Source organism: Eschscholzia californica, unplaced genomic scaffold (genome assembly GCF_041429995.1).
Source record: "Eschscholzia californica isolate CP2 unplaced genomic scaffold, dmEscCali1.0.p SCAF_2, whole genome shotgun sequence".
Taxonomy (NCBI): domain Eukaryota; kingdom Viridiplantae; phylum Streptophyta; class Magnoliopsida; order Ranunculales; family Papaveraceae; genus Eschscholzia; species Eschscholzia californica.
In genome coordinates, this window is record NW_028238309.1 from 50,801,838 (window position 1) to 50,822,203 (window position 20,366).

The 20,366-nt window shown below is 35.4% G+C and overlaps 2 protein-coding genes across 2 annotated transcripts; both read right to left on the reverse strand.

Moving 5' to 3' along the window:
• Positions 1–1,175: 1,175 nt before the first annotated feature.
• LOC147558748 (receptor-like protein EIX1) lies at positions 1,176–3,872 on the reverse strand. The gene is made up of 2 exons (XM_086659105.1): positions 2,890–3,872; positions 1,176–2,817 (listed from the first exon to the last, which is right to left on the reverse strand). Exons 1-2 carry the CDS (start codon positions 3,870–3,872, stop codon positions 1,176–1,178), a joined length of 2,625 nt encoding a protein of 874 aa, XP_086515231.1.
• Positions 3,873–13,863: 9,991 nt separating this feature from the next.
• Positions 13,864–15,693, reverse strand: LOC147558749 (receptor-like protein EIX2). Its single transcript, XM_086659106.1, has one exon. The coding sequence runs from the start codon at positions 15,691–15,693 to the stop codon at positions 13,864–13,866; it is 1,830 nt and encodes a 609-aa protein (XP_086515232.1).
• Between the last annotated feature and the right edge of the window lie 4,673 nt (positions 15,694–20,366).

Genomic DNA, 20,366 nt, shown 5'->3' on the forward strand with positions numbered 1-20,366 from the left:
TGTTAAGTTTGATTATTCGTCGGCCCTCTCAATGGGTTTGATTTGTCAACGATTGCTAGCTCAGTTGGTATTGCATCTAATCCAAAAACCTGGAGATCCCAAGCTCGATTAAGAACAGAGGTGGAATATATGATTTATTAGACTTGGATTATTAAAGATATAAATAGTGAAAGAGGTCATCTTCGTAGAGGCACATTAGTACAGAACTAGGTCAGGCGTTTTCGAATGGCTTTACCTGTGTAGTTGCCCCATGAACAACTTAAAAGAGTTGAGTTGATAAGGAAAAAATATGGAAGTTTTAACTTTTTATGAAAAAATGTGGTGTAGTATGTCCAGTAAGCATCAAAAAGCAAATGCTTGCAAGTTCATACCTCTGCCTCCAATTTCTTTTCCTATACTCGAATCATTATTACCCAGAATTACTAATGAAATAGTAAACATTGACTATGTATGATCAGTCAATTATGTAGCTTACTTAGGAGTCATTTCCTAGATGCACAGTTTTCTTGGTAATATTGAGTGGAAAATTCAGGTCTTCGAGAGAAATAACAAATATTGAGTCCTAAGTAATCTTTAAGTTTTTTGAGTATTACATTTGAGATGTCTTTTGTATTGAGGATCTCAATACAAATGTGTAGTTTTCTTTGTATTTGAGATATGCATAATAGAATTAAATGTTGACACATCATATTAAAATCCAAAATGAATTTTTGTGTTGGAGAGATTTTTTCTTCAAAAATTCTATAAATTCTAGGTGACAATTACAATTTTTCAAATTGATCAAGTTTTGCATCAGAGATGCTAGTATAATGAACACCCTGTTTGGACCTTTATAGGTATGTAAGTGAAAGAGAAGAAATGTTAATTTGGATCGATTGAACAGTGTAGAGAATATGACTCATCCTTCATTTGCCTAAATTTAAGAGCATAACTACGTAGGAAAAAAAAATTCAGAGATAGCTTTTGTGATTGATAACAAACATGATAACTTATAACATTTCAACTAGTATGTTTTAGATGAGACGGTTACAAACAAGTCATCAGATTGGAACTAGCGAGCGCACCCAAAAAGAAGAAAAAAAGAACATCACAACCTTAAGAAACGCAAATCTCTTTCTAATTGAGATTGGTTTGTTATTTGAAATATTCTTACCACATCAATACATATTTCCAAACTACCATGCACAAAAGTTGAAGAGCTTTTGTGTCATAGAAGTGATGAATCCAAAATAAGCATGTCTCCAAGATTGCTTCCATAATAACACCCCACATAAACCCCAAAAACCTGTTATAAATCCCAATCCTGCACTAATGTAAAACCACTTCATCTCAAGCCAATCATCCTCGTCATCTTGTTTTCCTTCACCATATCTGGGTGGTTGAGCTTGTTCATCGCCATTGCAGTTCTTGAGTGGAATACCACAAAGTTCAGGGTTGCCAACATAACTCATGTTAGTAAAGCTTTGTAATTGGGTACTAGAAGGAATTTTCCCTGACAAGTTATTATATGACAAGTTCAAGTAACTCAAAAAATGCAAACCTATCAGGCTTTGAGGAATCACACTTGAAAGTTTGTTGCTTGAGAAATCAAGAGATTCCAAAGATCTCATATCGCCTATTTCATCTGGGATCTTTCCTGTAAAATTATTGTCAGATAAGTTCAAGGATCTTAACTCGTGAAGTTTTGTTAGATCTTGAGGAATCTCCCCGGACAAGTTGTTCCTAGAAAGATCCATGGTTGTAACAAGTAAAAGAATGTTACTATACTCATATTGTATTCCTTTTGTCACCACTAAAGCGGCGTCGTCTAAGGGTCCAATGGCGATGCTAGAATATTCCCTGGGTTCTTGCTTCAAAGTCATGGCAGTTAAATTGCTGAAACATCTTGGAATTGATCCTGATAAGTTGTTATGAGCAATATCCAGTATTTGTAGTGAGCTGAGGTGACAAAGTGCTTCTGGAATACCACCATTGAATTTATTTTGACGCAACCTAAGAACTATAAGGTGTGCAAAGTTTGCTCCCAGCCATGTTGATAAGCTCCCACTAAATTTATTCTCACCTAGATCAATTGTTTCTAAATGTGTACAGTTCCCCAATGACCGAGGTAGTTCACCAGATAGAGAATTATTACCCAAATGCAAGGATTCTAATCCAACTAAAGAACCAATAGAGCTTGGAATTTTTCCTGTTAACTTGTTACTTTCCAACTTTAGATATAACAAAGATGATGAGCGAAACCCAAACCAACATTCTGAAATCTCTCCAAAAAGGGCGTTGTTTGAGAGATCAAGAGTTGCTAATGCATTCATTTCGCCTAACTCTAGATGACATAGAAATGAGGAAATAGGACGTGATAAGGAGTTGTGAGAAAGATCTAGTATGGAAACTCCTGATACATGAGGTAGTGGGCCGTCAAAATGGTTGAAACTCAAGTTAATCTCTAAGCCAGAACTTGAATTGAAGAACTTTGGCAATTCTCCAGTGAGTCGATTTTGGGCTAGATTTAAAATGTACATTCGAGAAGACATGTCCCAGAACCATGTAGGAACTGTCCCTGAAATTCTTGTGTTGGATAGATCGATATATGTTAAATTTATTTGTGTTTTTAACCATTGGGGAAATCGAGTTCCTATGTGACAATTTCTAAATGATAATCGCTCGAGTTGAAAAGGAGGTCTCCAAGCAGAGCTCAACTTCAATTCAACTGAAGGAATTTCTAACCATTCTAATCTTGTTAGATTGGCGAAGTTAGCTTCAGTTACAACGCCCTGCAATTCATTTTCAGAGACGACTAATGTTTCTAAATTTGAGAGATGCCATATTGTTTCCGGCAATGATCCATTCAATTCATTTGTTTGAAGGTTTAAATACCTTAATAATGATAATCTTCCTAACGACGAGGGAATTGAACTAGAAAATGAGTTATCCCTCAATACGAGGCCTTCGAGTTTCTGTAATTTCCCCAATTGCTCAGGCAAAGGGCCAGAAAGGTAGTTCGATTGTAATGTCAAGTGCTTTAAACTACTGGTGATACATCCAGATAAATTTACTACAAATCTAGATATATCTCCATGAAGATTGCAGTCTGACAAGTCTAATACCTGCAGTTTACACAAATTTCCTAATGTACTAGGTATCTCCCCTTCAAGCTCATGATTAAAGCTTAAATCAAGGCTCTTGATTGAAGTCAGATAACCAATATCTTTTGAAATTGTTCCGTAGAAATTATTGCCACGTAGATAAAGTTCTTCAAGCCTAGTAAGATTATATAACCATTCAGGTAATGAAGAATTCATTTTGTTACCACTAAGATCGAGAATTGAAAGAGATGTAAAGTTTATGTGTGGAAGAGTTGGTACTATGGATGAATCTAGATGACAGTAAGCAAGACGTAACTCGACTAAAGATGGGAGCATGTTAATCACATGTAGCCACTTATGACTTACGCTGCTGAGGTTCAGGAAACTCATGTCAAGATGTTGGAGAGAAGAAAGATGAGAGAGCCATTGAAGATCACTAACATCTAGGTCGTTAAAAAAACCTCGCAGGTTGGTGTCACTAATATCAAGAAACTGAAGATTGGATAAGTTTCCAAGTTCCTCAGGAATTTTTCCACCAAAAGTTGCTCCGTGTAGATCGAGATATCTCAAATTATGGAGGGAGCCCAAGAAAGAAGGTATCTGAATACCGTTAAAAGCATTCATACTTAAGTTCAAATAACTTAAATGTTTTAATTCAAGCAGAGAAGGATTTAAGTTACCACCTAGTGATAAGTCTTGAAGATGAAGTTCAACAACATTTCCCGTTTCCGAATTGCAAAAGACTCCTGTCCAGTTGCAACATTCTTTACCATCCCAATGAGAGAACATATTCTTCTCATTATAAATATTTTCATTTTTATCAAAATATGAAAATGACGTATTTTGATATTTTAAATCTGCTCTGAAGGACAACAGAGCTTATCTCTCCCTTTCCTTACAAACAAAACCAAAACTGAACTTGTTGTAATCTCGTCTGAACAACAAAAATACAGCAAGAAAGAACATTAGAGAAATAGATCTCGACTCCATTATTAAGTACTGAAATCAAAACCAGAAGTTAACTATGAGAAAGTTGGAAAGAAAAGACATATATATATACACACAAAATCTAAAGCTTTTCCACGTGGTAGGCCCTCTAGTACTGTATTCTATTTTTCAGCTAAATTGTCAATTTTCGAGTCAACAAGACCTTCGATCGGTATTCGGTCTTAAGACTCGACTTTTTGTACAACCACTCAATTCTTCATGGGGTATAATATCTTAAGACGTTATGGCCACAACGAGAGTGATAAATAAGTATGGATCCATAGAAACTTGCAAAGATTGGGACAATAAAATTATTCAGAGATTTTTCTCAAGTCTTCAGACTTTTCTACCTTGTTAAGTTTGATTATTCATCGGCCCTCTCAATGGGTTTCATTTGCCAACAACTGCTAGCTCAGTGTGTATCGCATTTACTCCAAAATCCCAAAGATTCCAAGCTCGATTCACAACAGAGCGGGAATATATGATTTATTAGACTTGGATTCTTAAGGATATAAATAATGGACTTTAGGGTAACTTGTATGGCCCCGAGGGGGTATGACAGTGACCGAAGCTATGACACTGTAAGTTATGACAACGACGGAAGCTTTTTCTTTCTGTTTGATAGGATTTCTTGTGTCTTCTTTATGTAGAAATGTCAATGCTAGTCATGAAAACTCACTGATATTAGTTGTGTTTGGTTTTGTTGGCCCCATATTAGTACACCATTAGGCCAGGCGTGTTCGAAGGGGCTTAACCTGTATAGTTTCCCCCTAAAAAAAGTATGGAAGTTTTAACTCTTTATCAAAAAATGTGATGTAGTATAAGCATCAAAAAGCGTACGCTTGCAAGTTCATCCCTCTGCCTCCAATTTATTTTAAATGGATCATTATTACCCGGAATCACTAATAAAATAGTGAACATTAACTACGATCAAACAATTACGCAGCTTAGTCGTTACCCTTATTAATTTTGGAATCAATACTCAGTCTCCATTTTTTATGGACTCATTATTTCTTGGAGTAAACTTGAGCTAGATTCTAACTCTTTTGAGTGATTGAGTCATTCCAGATACAAAACTTTTCGAAATATTTCAGTGATCCAAGTTTTTGATGAAGACTTACAAATACTGTGACAGTATAATTGATTGGAGACTCTTTAAAATCTATAGAATGTTCTATCCTGTTAAATTTTGTTATTAAATCCTTTTAATGGGTTCTGTTGAACTCACAAATTTCTCATTCTAATTCTTTCAATTGTTTATTGAAGTCTTATAGACTATTCACGATAAACGTTTTAAAATTGTATTTTGTGTCTTCTTGTTTATGTAGAAATTTCAATGTTAGCTAGTTACAAGACTTGTACTGATAAATGTTGTGAAGTTATGAATGAGGCCAAGCAAATCAAATTATTTTGGATGCAAATTAGTTTGAATGAGTCTTTTAGACCATGACGGATGAACTTTGTGCACAACCAGTTAATTTGCCTAGAGTATCAGTACTAGATGTGTGGAGCTAAGTTAGTATTTTAGTTGATGAATTATCTCCCAACTTGTTTTAATTGTAAGATGTTTTTTTTGTGGTTTAATTTTCTTCCTTGCATTATCTTAATAGAGAGTAGAGACAACGTAGTACACAACGCAAGTGAATAAGAGCGTGTTTGAAGGGGCGCTTTGCGTGCAATAGGCACCTTGATCAAGCATGGGTCCTCCAACAGGTGGTGAGATAAATAAAAATGGTCCTCCAAACTATGATCTTCAATATAAGAGAGTAATAAATAAGCATGGGTCCATCGAAACTTGCAAAGACTGGGACAATAAAAACAGTCGTAGACTTTTCTCAAGTCTTCAGACTTTTCTACCTTGTTAAGTTTCATCATTCATCGACCCTCTCAATGGGCTTGATTTGCCAACAACTGCTAGGTCAGTTGGTATTGCATTTACTTCAAAATCCCAGAGATTCCGAGCTCGATTCACAAAGGAGGTGGAAAATATGATTTATTGGATTTGGGGTATTAAGGATATAAATAACGAACTATAGGGTAACTCGTATGGCCCTTAGGGGGTATGACAGTGACCGAAGCTATGACATTGTAAGTTATAAGAGTGATCAAAGCTTTTTCTTTCTATTTGATAGGATTTCTTATGTCTTCTTTATGTAGAAATGCAGTGCTAGTAAAAAAACTCACCGATATTAGTTGCGTTTTGTTTCAGTCATCTTATAGAGGCATATTAGTACACTATTAGGCCGGGCGTGTTCAAAGGGGCTTAGCATGTGCAGTTCCCCCCTTGGAACAACTTAAAAGAGTTAACTTGAGAAGAAAAAAATGTGATGTAGCACATGCTTACAAGTTCATCCCTCTGCCTCCAATTTCTTTTGTTATGTTCCTATCATTAATATCCTTATGAATTTCTAAATCAATACTCGTCGTCTCTATCTATTAGTTATTTTTCTGGAAAATTTACTTGTAGGTGTACATTGAGCTAGATTCTAATTCTTTTGAGGGAATGAGTCATTCCAGATACTAAACTTTTCGAAACATTTCAGTAGTCCAACTATCTGATTGGGACTTACAGATATTGTGGGAGCATAATTGATGGGGACTCTTTCAAATCTGTAGAATTTTGTGGCCTATTAAATTTTGTTATTCAATCCTTTCAATGGGTTCTATTGAACTCAGTCTTTTCTCATTCTAACTCTTTTGGTGGTTTATTGAAGTCTTATAGTCTATTCAGCATGAACGTTTTATGATTTTATCTTGTGTCTTCTTTTTTATGTAGAAATTTCAATGCTAGCTAGTCACCAAGACTTCTAGCGATAATTGATGTGAAGTTATGAATGAGGCCAAACAGATCAAATTATTTTGGATGCAAGTTGACTTGGTTTGGACGAGTCTTTTCAAAGACGACCGATGAATTTTCTGCACAACCAGTTAATTTGCCTAGAGTATCAGTACTGGATGTGTGGAGCTAAGTTAATATTTAGTTGATGAATAATCTCCAAAGTAATTTTAATTGTAGTTTGTGCTTTTTTGTGGTCTGATTTTCTTCCTTGCATTATCGTAATAGAGAGTACATAACACAAGTGAAGAAGAGCGTGTTTGAAGGGGCGCTGCGCCTGCAATATGCACCTTGCACAACCATGGGTCCTCCAACAGTTGTGAGATAAATAAAAATGGTCCTCCTAATTATGAACTTCACTATAAGAGTGCCTTTAAAGTCAGTACAATTTTAAGCTATTAATTTAAACCCAACACTAATTTGATGAGTGTGTAAAAGTAAGACCCACCCATTATTCCTCCAAAATCAATTTCTTCCCTTGTCACTCTTTCAAACCACTGTCTTCAACTTTTAATCCACAAATTCAATATCAATTTACTTTCTTTTTTTTATGAGATCATTATCAATTTACTTAGAACCCATAAGAAAAGCACAAAACATAAATTAGGATGCCAGTGACCAATGCTTTTTCTTTCTGTTTGATAGGATTTCTTGTGGTTTTTTTTATGTAGAAATGTCAATGGTTTTTATTTGTCTGATTGAAAAGTTGTTTCATACTTTGTATCAAACTCGTTCGGAAAACTTAGAAGATTTTGATGAACAATCTTAAGTTCAGTTTGTTTAATTAGAGAAGAGGATAATTGTCTCCAATAAATAACATCTAATCTATTTCGATCAACAACTGGTACTTAAACATTTCCACCAAATTGTTTTAACTCATCTTGAATAAACTTATACGCAAGAGCATCTCCAATGCAAAACACAAGAAAAACTTAAAATTACATAAGAGTCGTTCCACCAAATTGTTTCAACTGGTGCGTAGTTTTTTCTTTGTAATATTGAGTGGAAAATTGAAGTCTTGTAGAGAGATATCAAATGTTAAGTTTCTTTCTGGGACATGGATATTAGAATTAAATATTGACTCATCCTCTTAAAATCATTAAATTTTGTGTGGAGAGATTTTTTTCTTCAAAAATTCTATAAATTCAGTTTTTCAGATTTAGTTTTGCGATGGAGATGTTGGTATAATGAAAAACACCTTAGTTGCACCTTTATAGGTATTTAAGTGAAAGAGAAGTGTAAGAAATCTCTCTTTGCTCTATTTTATTTCAATGCCTGTTTCAATTACATTGTTTTGCTTTTATACTTGATCAAAGAGGAAAAACAAAAAATTACAAATAACAGAAAAAGTTTGTTATAAAAATTAGTTGAGTAACTAATTTTCTTCTTGTTGCAGGTTGCCTTTATAGAAAAGTCTTCAAGAGTTTTGTGGCTGCTTTTAGAGAATCAACTGAAGTCAAAATACTTTGACTGTTGCGAGTGCTTTTAGACAAGGACTTAGGTCATATTTGTTATTCATGACCTAAGTATAAAAGGGATAGAAAACCCTAATTCCTTCTTTCAGCTTATTCGAAAATCCCCAATTCTTTCTTTCCTGTTTTCATTGAAACCCTAGTTTTACAGCCCCCCTCAAACCGATGATGAAGACTTGTGAATCATCAGTTTGTTCCGAAAGAAATCAAAGAGATCGAGTGGAATCCCTTTAGTGAATATGTCTGCAATCTGTTCCTTTGTTGGAAGATGATGAACGACAATGGTTCCATTCGAAACTAAATCCCTAACATAGTGGTAATCAACCTCTATATGTTTTGTTCTTGCATGGAAGATAGGATTCGAAGCAAAAAACTTCGCACTGATGTTATCACAGTATAGTACGAACGGTTTCTTCAAGGGAAAACCAAGTTCATCCATGAGGTAAGATACCCAGACCATCTCTGTTGCAGTATTTGATAATGATTTATACTCTGCTTCTGTTGAAGATTTAGCAACTGTTGCCTGTTTCTTCGAGCTCCATGAGATTAGACTCGAACCAAGAAATAAACAATAGCCTCCTGTTGATTTTCTCGAGTCAGGGCAACCAGCCCAGTCTGAATCTGAATATGCTTTTAGAGATGTTAAATCTCCTTTTTCCAACTTAATACCAGAGCCCATTGTCCCTTTAATATATCTAAGTATCTGTTTTACAAGTACTAAGTGAGATGTTGTTGGCTTGTGCATGAACTGTGCTGAGTAATTCACTCCAAATGATATGTCTGGTCGAGTTAAAGTGAGATACTGTAAGGCACCTACCAAGCTTCTAAACTCTGTTGGATTGGATAGCTCATCACCCTCTATAAGTGAAATTCTTTGGCCAGTAGATACAGGCAATTTTGATGGCTTTGAATCCAATAATTTTGCTCTCTGTAGTAGTTGTAATGCATACTTGTTTTGAGTTAGAAGCATATTCTTATGTATTGGATCATAAGATACCTCAATTCCTAGAAAATAAGACAAGGAACCCAAGTCTTTCATTTTGAAGGCCACACTTAAATCCTTGATCAGTGAATCAATATGAGTAGTTGAGCTGCCTGTGAGGATGATATCATCCACATATAACAATAGAATTAAAGTCCCTGGTGAGGAATGATAGACAAACATTGAGTGGTCTGTCCTACTTTTATGAAACCCATATTGATAAAGGAATGAGGCAAACTTGTTGAACCAAGCCCTAGGAGCTTGTTTCAACCCATATAAAGCTTTGTGAAGATGACAAACATGTGTCTCTTTGCCTGTTTGTGCAAACCCTGGTGGCTGAATCATGTAGACATTTTCATCAAGAATGCCATGTAAAAAGGCATTTGACACATCAAGTTGCTTTATGTGCCATGATTTTGTTACTGCAATTGTGAGTACAATCCTAATAGTGTTTGCTTTAACCACTGGGCTGAATGTTTCATCATAATCTATCCCTTCTTGTTGGTGAAAACCCTTAGCCACAAGTCTGGCTTTATACCTTTCAATGGTACCATCACTCTTCTGTTTGAGCTTGAAGACCCATTTGCAGCCAAGTACATTCATATTTTTGTCATATGGGACCAAAGACCATGTCTCATTATCTAGTAAAACTTGATATTCATCAGTCATAGCCTTTGTCCATTCACTATGTTTAGCAGCTTCCTTATAAGATGTTGGTTCAGTAGGTAACTCTAGAATGGACAAATAGGCAACATCTAAAGTGTGAGATGATGTGTAATGAGCCACAAAGTCTGATGGCAGTTGCTTACTCTTGATAATTCCATTTCTGCCCCTAGTTATAATCTGACTAGGCTGCTGAATAGACACTGGAACAGGAGATGTTGCTGGTGTACTAATATTATTATTAGAAATGCCCAAGTCTCTTGAACCAGACTCTCTAGAATCTGAATTAGTTGGTGTACTATTATTAGGTGTCCCTAATTCAGTAGAGATAGCTTGTCTATTTGATAGAGATGGCTAAGGTAAGCTAACATGTGAGTGCTTATTCTGATCACCACTAGACATGTACTGTTGGATGTTGGAATAGGGAAAGTTTCCTTCATCAAAAGTAACATGTCTAGATATATAGACCCTCTTGGATATAGGTTCATAACACTTGTACCCCTTGTGTTCATTGCTATATCCTAAAAATACACATTGAAGGCTTTTGGGGCTTAACTTGTCTTTTCTAAGTACTCCCAAATGTGGAAAACATGCACAACCAAAAATTTTTAAGTGGGAGTAATTGGGAACAATATGAAAAAGAACTTCATATGGTGATAACCCTTGAAGTGTTTTTGTGGGTATTCTGTTAATGATGTATACTGCTGTGTTGAAAGCATCAAACCATAAGAATTTAGGTAAAGAACAATGAAAGGATAAAGTATTACCTAGTTCTGTGATATGTCTATGCTTTCTCTTTGCCTTCCCATTTTGTTGTGGTGTATAGGGACATGAACTTCTGAAAATAATACCATTCTTGTCCAAAAAACTTTTGAATTCCCCTTTCATGAGTTCTGGTGCACCATCAGATTGAAAGTAGACAATTTTTTCATTAAGTAGATTTTCAGGTGTTGCCTTGAAGTGTGTGAAACACTTAATACTGTCTGACCTTACCTTCATAGCATAAATCCAACTAAATTTGCTGAAATCATCAAGAAATAATATATAGTATCTAGCTCCATTAGGTGTGGTGACAGGGGCTGGTCCCCAAACATCACAATGAACTAAGTAAAGTGGAGTATTGGTGGTTGTAGATGAATCCTCAAAAGGAAGACATTTGCTTTTGCCCATTTCACAAGAAGAGCAAAAAGACTTTTCTTTTGAAGTAGAAAAATGAATCTTATCTTCCTTTTGTAATTGTTGAAGTACACCATGGTGAGAATGACCGAGTCTTGCATGCCATATGTCATAGTGTGTAGAAGTTTGAGCTAGATTAGCTGAATAAGACCTATCTTGTAGCATACTGTTATGAACTTCTATAGGATATAAGTTTTGTTTCATAGGACCTTCTGCCAAGAGCTTTTTAGACCAAATGTCCCTAATAGTATAACCCCAAGGCAGAAATTCAACTGAGCATGAATTGTCTTTAGTAAATTTTGAGATAGACAACAAGTTTCTCTTAAGATTTGGAACACACAACACCTTATTTAGCTCAAAAGTATGATTAGAAGTAGATAGCTGAGAGGAATCAGTGCTAGTGATTGGTAAGAACTTACCACTAGCCATCATAACAGCCTCTGTGCCTTGATAAGATTGACTAGTTGTGAGATTTGAAGCAGTGTGTGTCATATGGCTGCTGGCTCCTGAATCAGCCAGTCAGGCCCTATCTTTTACTGAGTTTGCTTCTGTGACTACATGACATTCATCAAAATCTGTCATGACTGAGACACAATCTGAGAATATATCATTATCCTGATCATGTACAATAGTTGTGTGACATTCTTGAAAAATATCATCATCATCATTGGACTGTTCAAATTCATATAGCATAGCATTATTACATTCAAGTAAAGCTTCATCCTCATATAAGTAAGACTGTGGTTCTGTTATAGTATCATGAGTGTTTTCTATACTAGAATCATTTGCCTCATGCTGATTTTGAGATTCTGAATGATAGCCCATATGAGGCTTGTTTGGTGTATACCTAAAATAGCAAACCCCAGCAGAGTGTCCCCATCTTTTACATATACCATAAGGGACAGTGGTGAAATCAAAATCATCAGCCCTAATACCCACTTTGGTTTGAGAATTTGGTGATGGTCTAACTTGAATTTGTGAACTTGTAGCATCTTTCTTTATTTGGCCTTGATTTCTATAATATGTGGGTGATGGCTTATACCCTGGTTTAGCATATTGCTTCTGATTATACCTTTTTACATAGTAAGCTTCTTGATCAGTGTCTCTTGATAACAACCATTGCTCATGTTGAACTAATCTTGATTTAAGTTTAGCAAAGGTTAAGTGTTCATTATTTGCCCTAATAGCAATAGTGAAAGGATCATAATCTACACTTAAACCTTGAATTGCAAACCTTATTAACTCAGGTTCACTGACCCTATCATTGACAGACATTAAAGAATCAGAAATTTGTTTCAGTTCTCTAAGATATTCAGTTATAGAGGAATTTCCTTTCTTTATTTATTGTCTGCAGCTTTCTTCTTAATTGGTCTTTTTGAGACTCAAGACCCTCATTATTAATAAGATAGAGATAATCCCAAATCTCTTTGGCTGAGTTCAGCCCATATGTATCATAGTAAACAGATTGAGTACTTTTCAAGTAAGATCTTACAAAACTCTCCTTACTCCTCCACTGTTGGAAGTCTGGGTTGACTTGTTCAATCCCATATATGAACCTAAGTTGGGGTGGTGATTCAATAGTGCCTGTGACAAACCCTAGCAAGTCATAAGTGCTGAGAAGGGTTTCCACTTGGTCTTTCCACATGAGAAAGTTAGAATCATCTAACTTCTCAGTTATGAAGTTAGTAACAAATGAAATTGGGGGTAAATTACCTTGAGGTGAAGCCATTTGATGATTGCTTGGAAAGAAGTCCGAAAAAAGTAATTTTCTAACCTTTTGAAACTGAATTATTCAATTTTCTTGATATTTTGATGATGATGAATGTTAAATCTTCTGAATTTTAATCTTGATTTTGTTTATCTTGCGAGATGATGATTGCTATTGAGCTGTTTGAGAGAAAACCCTAGTTTTGGATCTACAAAACTAGCTTTGGATCTTTAAGAACCCTAGACTGATACCATGTAAGAAATCTCTCTTTGCTCTATTTTATTTCAATGCCTGTTTCAATTACATTGTTTTGCTTTTGTACTTGATCAAAGAGGAAAAACAGAAAATTACAAATAACAGAAAAAGTTTGTTATGAAAATTAGTTGAGTAACTAATTTTCTTCTTGTTGCAGGTTGCCTTTATAGAAAAGTCTTCAAGAGTTTTGTGGCTGCTTTTAGAGAATCAATTGAAGTCAAAATACTTTGACTGTTGCGAGTTCTTTTAGACAAGGACTTAGGTCATATTTGTTATTCATGACCTAAGTATAAGAGGGATAGAAAACCCTAATTCCTTCTTTCAGCTTATTCGAAAATCCCTAATTCTTTCTTTCCTGTTTTCATTGAAACCCTAGTTTTACAAGAAGAAATGTTAATTTGGATAGATTGGAGAGTGTAGAGAATATGACTCATCCTTCATTAGCCTAGATTTAAGAGCATAAGTACGAGGGAAAAAGTTCAGAGACAACTTTTGTGAGTGATAACAAACATGCTAACTTATAACATTTCAACCAGCAAGTTTCATATGAGCCAGTTACAAGCAAGTCATCAAACCCGAATTAATGAGATGACACACAAAGAAAAAAGAAACCATCACTACCTTAAGAACCAAAGTCTCATTATAATTGGCATTGGTCTGTTATTTGAAATATTGTTACGATATCGATACATATGTCCAAACTACCGCACACATAACTTGAAGAGCTTTTGTGTAATAGAAGTAATGAACCCAAAATAAGCATGTCTCCAAGATTGCTTCCATAATAACACCCCACATAAACCCCAAAAACCTGTTACAAATCCTAGTCCTGCACTTATATAAAACCACTTCATCTCAAGCCAATCATCCTCCTCATCATCTTGTTTTTCTCTACCATATCCCGGCGATTGTGGGTGTTCATCCTCATTGCAGTTCTCGAGTGGAAAACCACAGAGTTTTGGGTTGCCGACATAACTCAATTCAGTAAAGCTTTGCAATTGGTTACGTGAAGGAATTTCGCCTGACAAGTTATTATATGACAAGTTCAAGTGATTCAGAGAAAGCAGGTCTGTAATGCTTTGAGGAATTACACCTGAAAGTTTGTTGCTTGAGAAATCAAGAGATTCCAATGTGCTCATCTTGCCTATTTTGTCTGGAATCTTTCCAGTAAAATGATTCCCAGATAAGTTCAAAAATCGTAACTCGTGAAGAGTTGTTAGATCTTGAGGAATCTCCCCGGATAAGTTGTTTCTAGAAAGATCCATGGTTGTAACAAGTCCAAGAGTGTTACTATACTCATATTGTCTTCCATTTGTCACCAGTGAAAAAGTTTCTTTACGCCCTCCACGAATAAAATAACCCATCTGTTTTTGCTTCAAAGCCATGGTACTTAAATTGCTGAAACATCTTGGAATTGATCCTGATAAGATGTTATAAGAGATATCCAGTATTCGTAGCGAAGTAAGGCTACAAAGTGCTTCTGGAATACCACCATTGAACTTATTTTGACGCAACCTAAGAACTAAAAGGCTTGGAAAGTTTGCTCCCAGCCATGTTGATATGGTCCCACTGAATTTATTCTCACCAAGATCAATGGCTATTAAATTGGTACAGTTTCGCAATGACTGAGGTAGTTCACCGGATAGAGAATTATTACCCAAATGCAAGGATTCTAAATAAACTAAAGAACCAATAGAGCTTGGAATTTTTCCTGTTAACTTATTACTTTCCAAATTTAGCAATGACAGATAGGATGAGTTAAACCAAAGTTCTGGAATCTCTCCAAACAGGGCATTGTTTGAGAGATCAAGACTGTCTAATGTATGAAATCGAAACGAGGAAATATGACATGATAAGGAGTTGTGAGAAAGATCTAACACTGAAACACCAGATACACGGGGTATTGAGCCGTTAAAATGGTTGTAACTCAAGTCAATTTCTATGTACAAACTAGAATTGAAGAACTTTGGCAATTCTCCAGTGAGTCGATTTTGGCCCAGATTTAAATCATACATTTGAGAAGACATGTCCCAAAACCATGTAGGAACAGTGCCTGAAATGCTTGTGTTGGATAAATCAATATGTGTTAAGTTTATTTGTGTTTTTAACCATTGGGGAAATCGAGATCCTATGTGACAATTTCTAAATGATAATCGTTTGAGTTGAAAAGGAGGTACCCAAGCAGAGCTCAAATTCAAATTAACTGAATCCATTTGTAACTCTTTTAATCTTCGTAGATTGGCGAAGTGAACTTCAGTTACAACGCCCTGTAAGTTATTATCAAAAACTTCAAATCTTTCTAAGCTCGAGAGATTCCCTATTGTTTCCGGCAATGATCCATTCAATTTGTTAGATGGAAGTTCTAAAACCCTTAATAATGATAATCTTCCCAAGGACGAGGGAATTGAACCAGAAAACGAGTTACATCTAAGATAGAGGTATTCGAGATTTTGTAATTTCCCCAATTGCTCAGGCAAAGGACCAGAAAGTTTGTTAGCTGATAAATCCAACAACTTTAAACTACTGGTCATACATTTAGATGAATTTACTAAAACTCCAGATTTATGTCCACAAAGTTTGTTCTCCGGCAAGTCTAATTCCTGCAGGTTGCCCAGATTTCCAATATCTTTTGAAATTGTTCCGTAGAAATTATTGTAACTTAGATCAAGTTTTTCAAGTTTAGTAAGATTATATAACCATGAAGGTAATGAGGAATCCATTCTGTTGCTAGAAAGATCGAGAATTGAAAGAGATGTAAAGTTTATGTGTGAAAGAGTTGGTACTTTGGATGAATTTAGATTACAGTCAGCAAGATGTAACTCGACTAAAGATGGGAGCATGTTAATCGCATGATGCCACTTATGACTCACCCTGTTGAGGTTCACATAACTCATGTCAAGGTGTTGGAGAGAAGAAAGATGAGAGAGCCATTGAAGATCAGTAACATCTAGCGGCTTGATGCTATTAGCTTGGTAGGTACTAATATCAAGAAAATGAAGATTGGACAAGTTTCCAAGTTCCTGTGGAATTATTCCACCAAAACCTGCTCTGTGAAGATTGAGATATCTCAAATTATGGAGGGAGCCCAAGAAAGAAGGTATCTGATTACCTTTAAAATGGTTCCCACTTAAGTTCAAATGATATAAATGTTTTAATTCAAGCAGAGAAGGATTTAATTTACCACGTAGTGATAAGTCTTGAAGATGAAGTTCAACAACATTTCCTGTTTTCGGATTGCAAAACACTCCTGTCCAATTGCAACATTCTTTAACATCCCAAGTAGATAATAGATCCTTCTTAAATAGAGTATTTAGAATTTCATTGGAGAATGAATCATCTGGATATTTTAAATCTGCTATGAAGGACAAAAGAGCTTGTCTCTCCCTTTCCTTACAAACAAAACCAAAACTGAAGTTGTTGTAATCTGTTCCGAATAAGAAAAATGCAGCAAGAAAGGAAGCTAGAAAAATAGATCTCGACTCCATTATTAAGAACTGAAATCAAAACCAGAAATTAACTATGTTTTCAAACTGAATTGTTAATATATATATAGACACACAGAAAATCTAAAGTTTCCGCGTCTTAGGACCTCTCATACTGTATTCTATTTTTTAGCTGAATTGTCAATTTTCGAGTCAACACGACCTTCAATCGGTAATCAGTCTCAAGACTCGGGTTTCTGTACAATCAATCAATTCTTCGTGGAGTGTAATATCTTAAGATGTTATGGCCACAAAGAGAGTAATAAATTAGTATGGCTCCATTAAAATTTGCAAAGATTGGGACAATAAATTTGTCGGAGACTTTGCTCAAGTTTTCAGACTTTTCTACCTTGTTAAGTTTGATTATTCATAGCCTTTTCTACCTTGTTAAGTTTGATTATTCATCGGCCCTCTCAATGGGTTTGATTTTCCAACAACTGCTAGGTCAGTGGGTATCACATTTACTCCAAAATCTCAGAGATTCCAAGCTCGATTGACATCGGACGTGGAATATATGATTTATTGGACTTGGGGTATTAAGGATATAAATAATGAACTATAGGATAACTTGGCTGCCCCTTAGGGGTATGACAGTGACCGAAGCTATGACATTGTAAGTTACGACAGTGACGGAAGCTTTTTCTTTCTGTCTGATAGGATTTTTTGTGTCTTCTTTAAGTAGAAATGTCAATGCTAGTCATGAAGACTCACAGATATTAGTTGTGTTTTCTTTCGTTGGCAATATCTTAATAGAGGCATACAAGTACACAATTAGGCCAAGCGTGTTTGAAGGTGCTTAACCTGTGTAGTTTCCCCCTCGAACAACTTTTTGTTTTTCTGTCTTCTTTATGTAGAAATGTCAACTATTTTTTTGTTGAAAGCCCTCGAAAAAACAAAAGAGTTAACTTGATAGGAAAAAAATATGGAAGTTTAACTTTTCATGAAAAAAATGTGATGTAGTATGTTAAGCGTCAAATAGCACATGCTTGCAAGTTCATCCCTCTGCCTCCAATTTCTTTGTCATGTTCGTATCATTACTACCCTTATGAATTTTGGAATCAATACTCCTAGTCGTCTCCATTGGTGGTTATTATTAGGAAACATTATTTCTCGGTGTAAACTTGAGCTAGATTCTATTTCTATTCAGTAGTCCAACTATCTGATTGGGACTTACAAATATTATGAGAGTATAATGGATTGGTCACTCTTTAAAATCTATAGAATTTTCTGACTTTTTTAAATTTTTTTATTCAATCATTTGAATGGGTTCTATTGAACTCATTATTTTCTCATTCTAATTCTTTTGGTTGTTTATTGAAGTTTTATAGACTATTCACAATAAATGTTTTAAGATTTCATCTTGTGTCTTCTTCTTTATGTAGAAATTTCAATGCTAGCTTGTCACCAAGACTTCTACTGATAATTATTTTGGATGCAAACTGACCTAGTTTGAATGAGTCTTTTCAAAGACGAACGATGAATTTTCTGCCCAACCAGTTAATTTGCCTAGAGTATCAGTACTAGATGTGTGGAGCAAAGTTAATATTTTAGTTGATGAGTTATCTCCTAACTTATTTTAATTGTAATTTGTGTTTTTTGTGGTTTGATTTTCTTTCTTGCATTATCTTAATAGAGAGTACATAATACAAGTGAAGAAGAGCGTGTTTGAAGGGGCGCTACACGTGCAAGATGCACCTTGAACAACCATAGGTCCTCCAACAGTGGTGAGATAAATAAAAGTGGTCCTCCAAACTCATTTGAGGCGACTGTAAGAGGAAGAACCAGCCATTATCCCTCCAAAACCAATTTCTTTGTTTGTTACTCCTTTAAACCACTTTCTTCGCCCTTTAATCCCCAAATTCAATATCAATTTACCTAGAACCCATAAGAAAAGCACAATACGTAAATTAGGATGTCAGTGACCAAAGCTTTTTCTCTCTGTTTGACAGGATTTCTGGTGGCTTTTTTATGTAGAAATGCCAATGCTAGTCACGAAGACTCACTGATATTACTTGTGTTTTCTTTCATTTGCGTCATCTTAATAGAGGCACATTAGTACACAATTAGGCCAGGCGTGTTGAAAGGGCTGTACCTGCGTAGTTGCCCCTCAAACAACTTAAAAGAGTTGAGTTGATAACAAAACAATATGGAAGGTTTATGAAAAAAATGTGATGTAGTATGCTGGGAAGTCCATCCCTCTCCCTCCAACTCCTTTTGTTTCGTTCGAATCATTATTACCCAGAACTACTAATAAAATAGTAAACATTAACTATGATCAACCAATTATATAGCTTTGTTGTTATCTGAGTTTGATATAGTGTTGGGTTTAAAGGCACTCTTGATTGAAGTGAGATAACCAATATCTTTTGAAATCGTTCCATAGAAATTATTCTCACTTAGATAAAGTTGTTCAAGTCTAGTAAGACTATATAACCACGGAGGTAATGAACAATTAATATTGTTATCCAAGAATTGAAAGAGATGTAAAGTTTATGTGTGGAAGAGTTGGTAATGTGGATGAATCTAGACGTAACTCGAATAAAGACGGGAGAGCCATTGAATATCACTAACATCTAGCTGGTAGTTGTTACTAATATCAAGAAAATGAATATTGGATAAATTTCCAATTTCCTGAGGAATAATTCCACCAAAAGTTGCTTCGTGTAGATCGAGATATCTCAGATTATGGAGCCACCCCAAGAAAGAAGGTATATGAATACCATCAAAATTATTCAAACTTAAGTTCAAATAATTTAAATGTTTTAATTAATTGAAGCAAAGAAGGATTTAAAACCACCGAGTGATAAGTTTTGAAGATGAAGTTCAACAACATTTCCCGTTTTCGGATTGCAAACCACTCCTGTCCAATTGCAACATTCTTTACCATCCCAAGTAGATAATATGTTCTTCTTAAATAGAATATTGTGGGAGGCGGTTTAACATGATGAGGCGGTTTGGAAATCAAGATGAGGCGGTTTGTGAAATCCAAATTGAGAATGGCGGTTTTTCAATTTGGCAAGTTTCAAATTGGTTGGTTTCTAAATTGACACTAAGTTAACCGGCTTATATTATATATAAATAGGGGTTGAATGCTTTGTAATAACAACACCAACACAAGCAACAACAACTCTTCTTTAGAGAGTTAGAGATAGAGCAAGAGTAAGAGAAATTTTTCATAGTTTTTGAACGGTGTTAAATTTCTCGGTCGTCGAAGATCTAGTATAGAAGGTTAATTTCTATACAGTACCATCATGGGACGAACTTGCGGGTTGTGTTAGTCGTCTTCATCTATCCTTCAATAAAGATTTCTTTTCGCCCGAGGACGTAGGCTTTAAAGCCGAACCTCGTTAAATTCTGTTCGCATATTTGATTTTGACTTAGCTTTTCGATTAATCTTCATAATCGGATCAATTTCTGGGTAGGTTCAATAGCTTCCGCGACTTTTAGTTCTAACAATTGGTACCAGAGCCTTGTTGAGATTGAACGAAGAGAAGATGGGATCGAGAAGTGGTACGGTCAAATCAGGGAAATATGAGATAGAGAAGTTCAATGGGAAAAACGATTTTTCTTATTGGCGGATGCAGATGAAGAATCTGTTAATCTCGCAGAAATTACAAGACGTTGACGGAAAAGAAACCAGGAGATATGTCAGATGAGGATTGGGAAGAGTTAGATCTCGAAGCACGGGCTACCATTATGTTGTGTCTTGAGAGGGACGTGAC

Coding starts and splice junctions, on each gene's coding strand:
- LOC147558748 (XM_086659105.1), bottom strand. CDS start 3,872: ATGTTCTCTCATTGGGATGGTAAAGAATGTTGCAACTGGACAGGAGTC. Junction 2,818..2,889: donor ATTCCCTCGTCGTTAGGAAG/ATTATCATTATT, acceptor AACAATATGGCA/TCTCTCAAATTTAGAAACAT.
- LOC147558749 (XM_086659106.1), bottom strand. CDS start 15,693: ATGACCAGTAGTTTAAAGTTGTTGGATTTATCAGCTAACAAACTTTCT.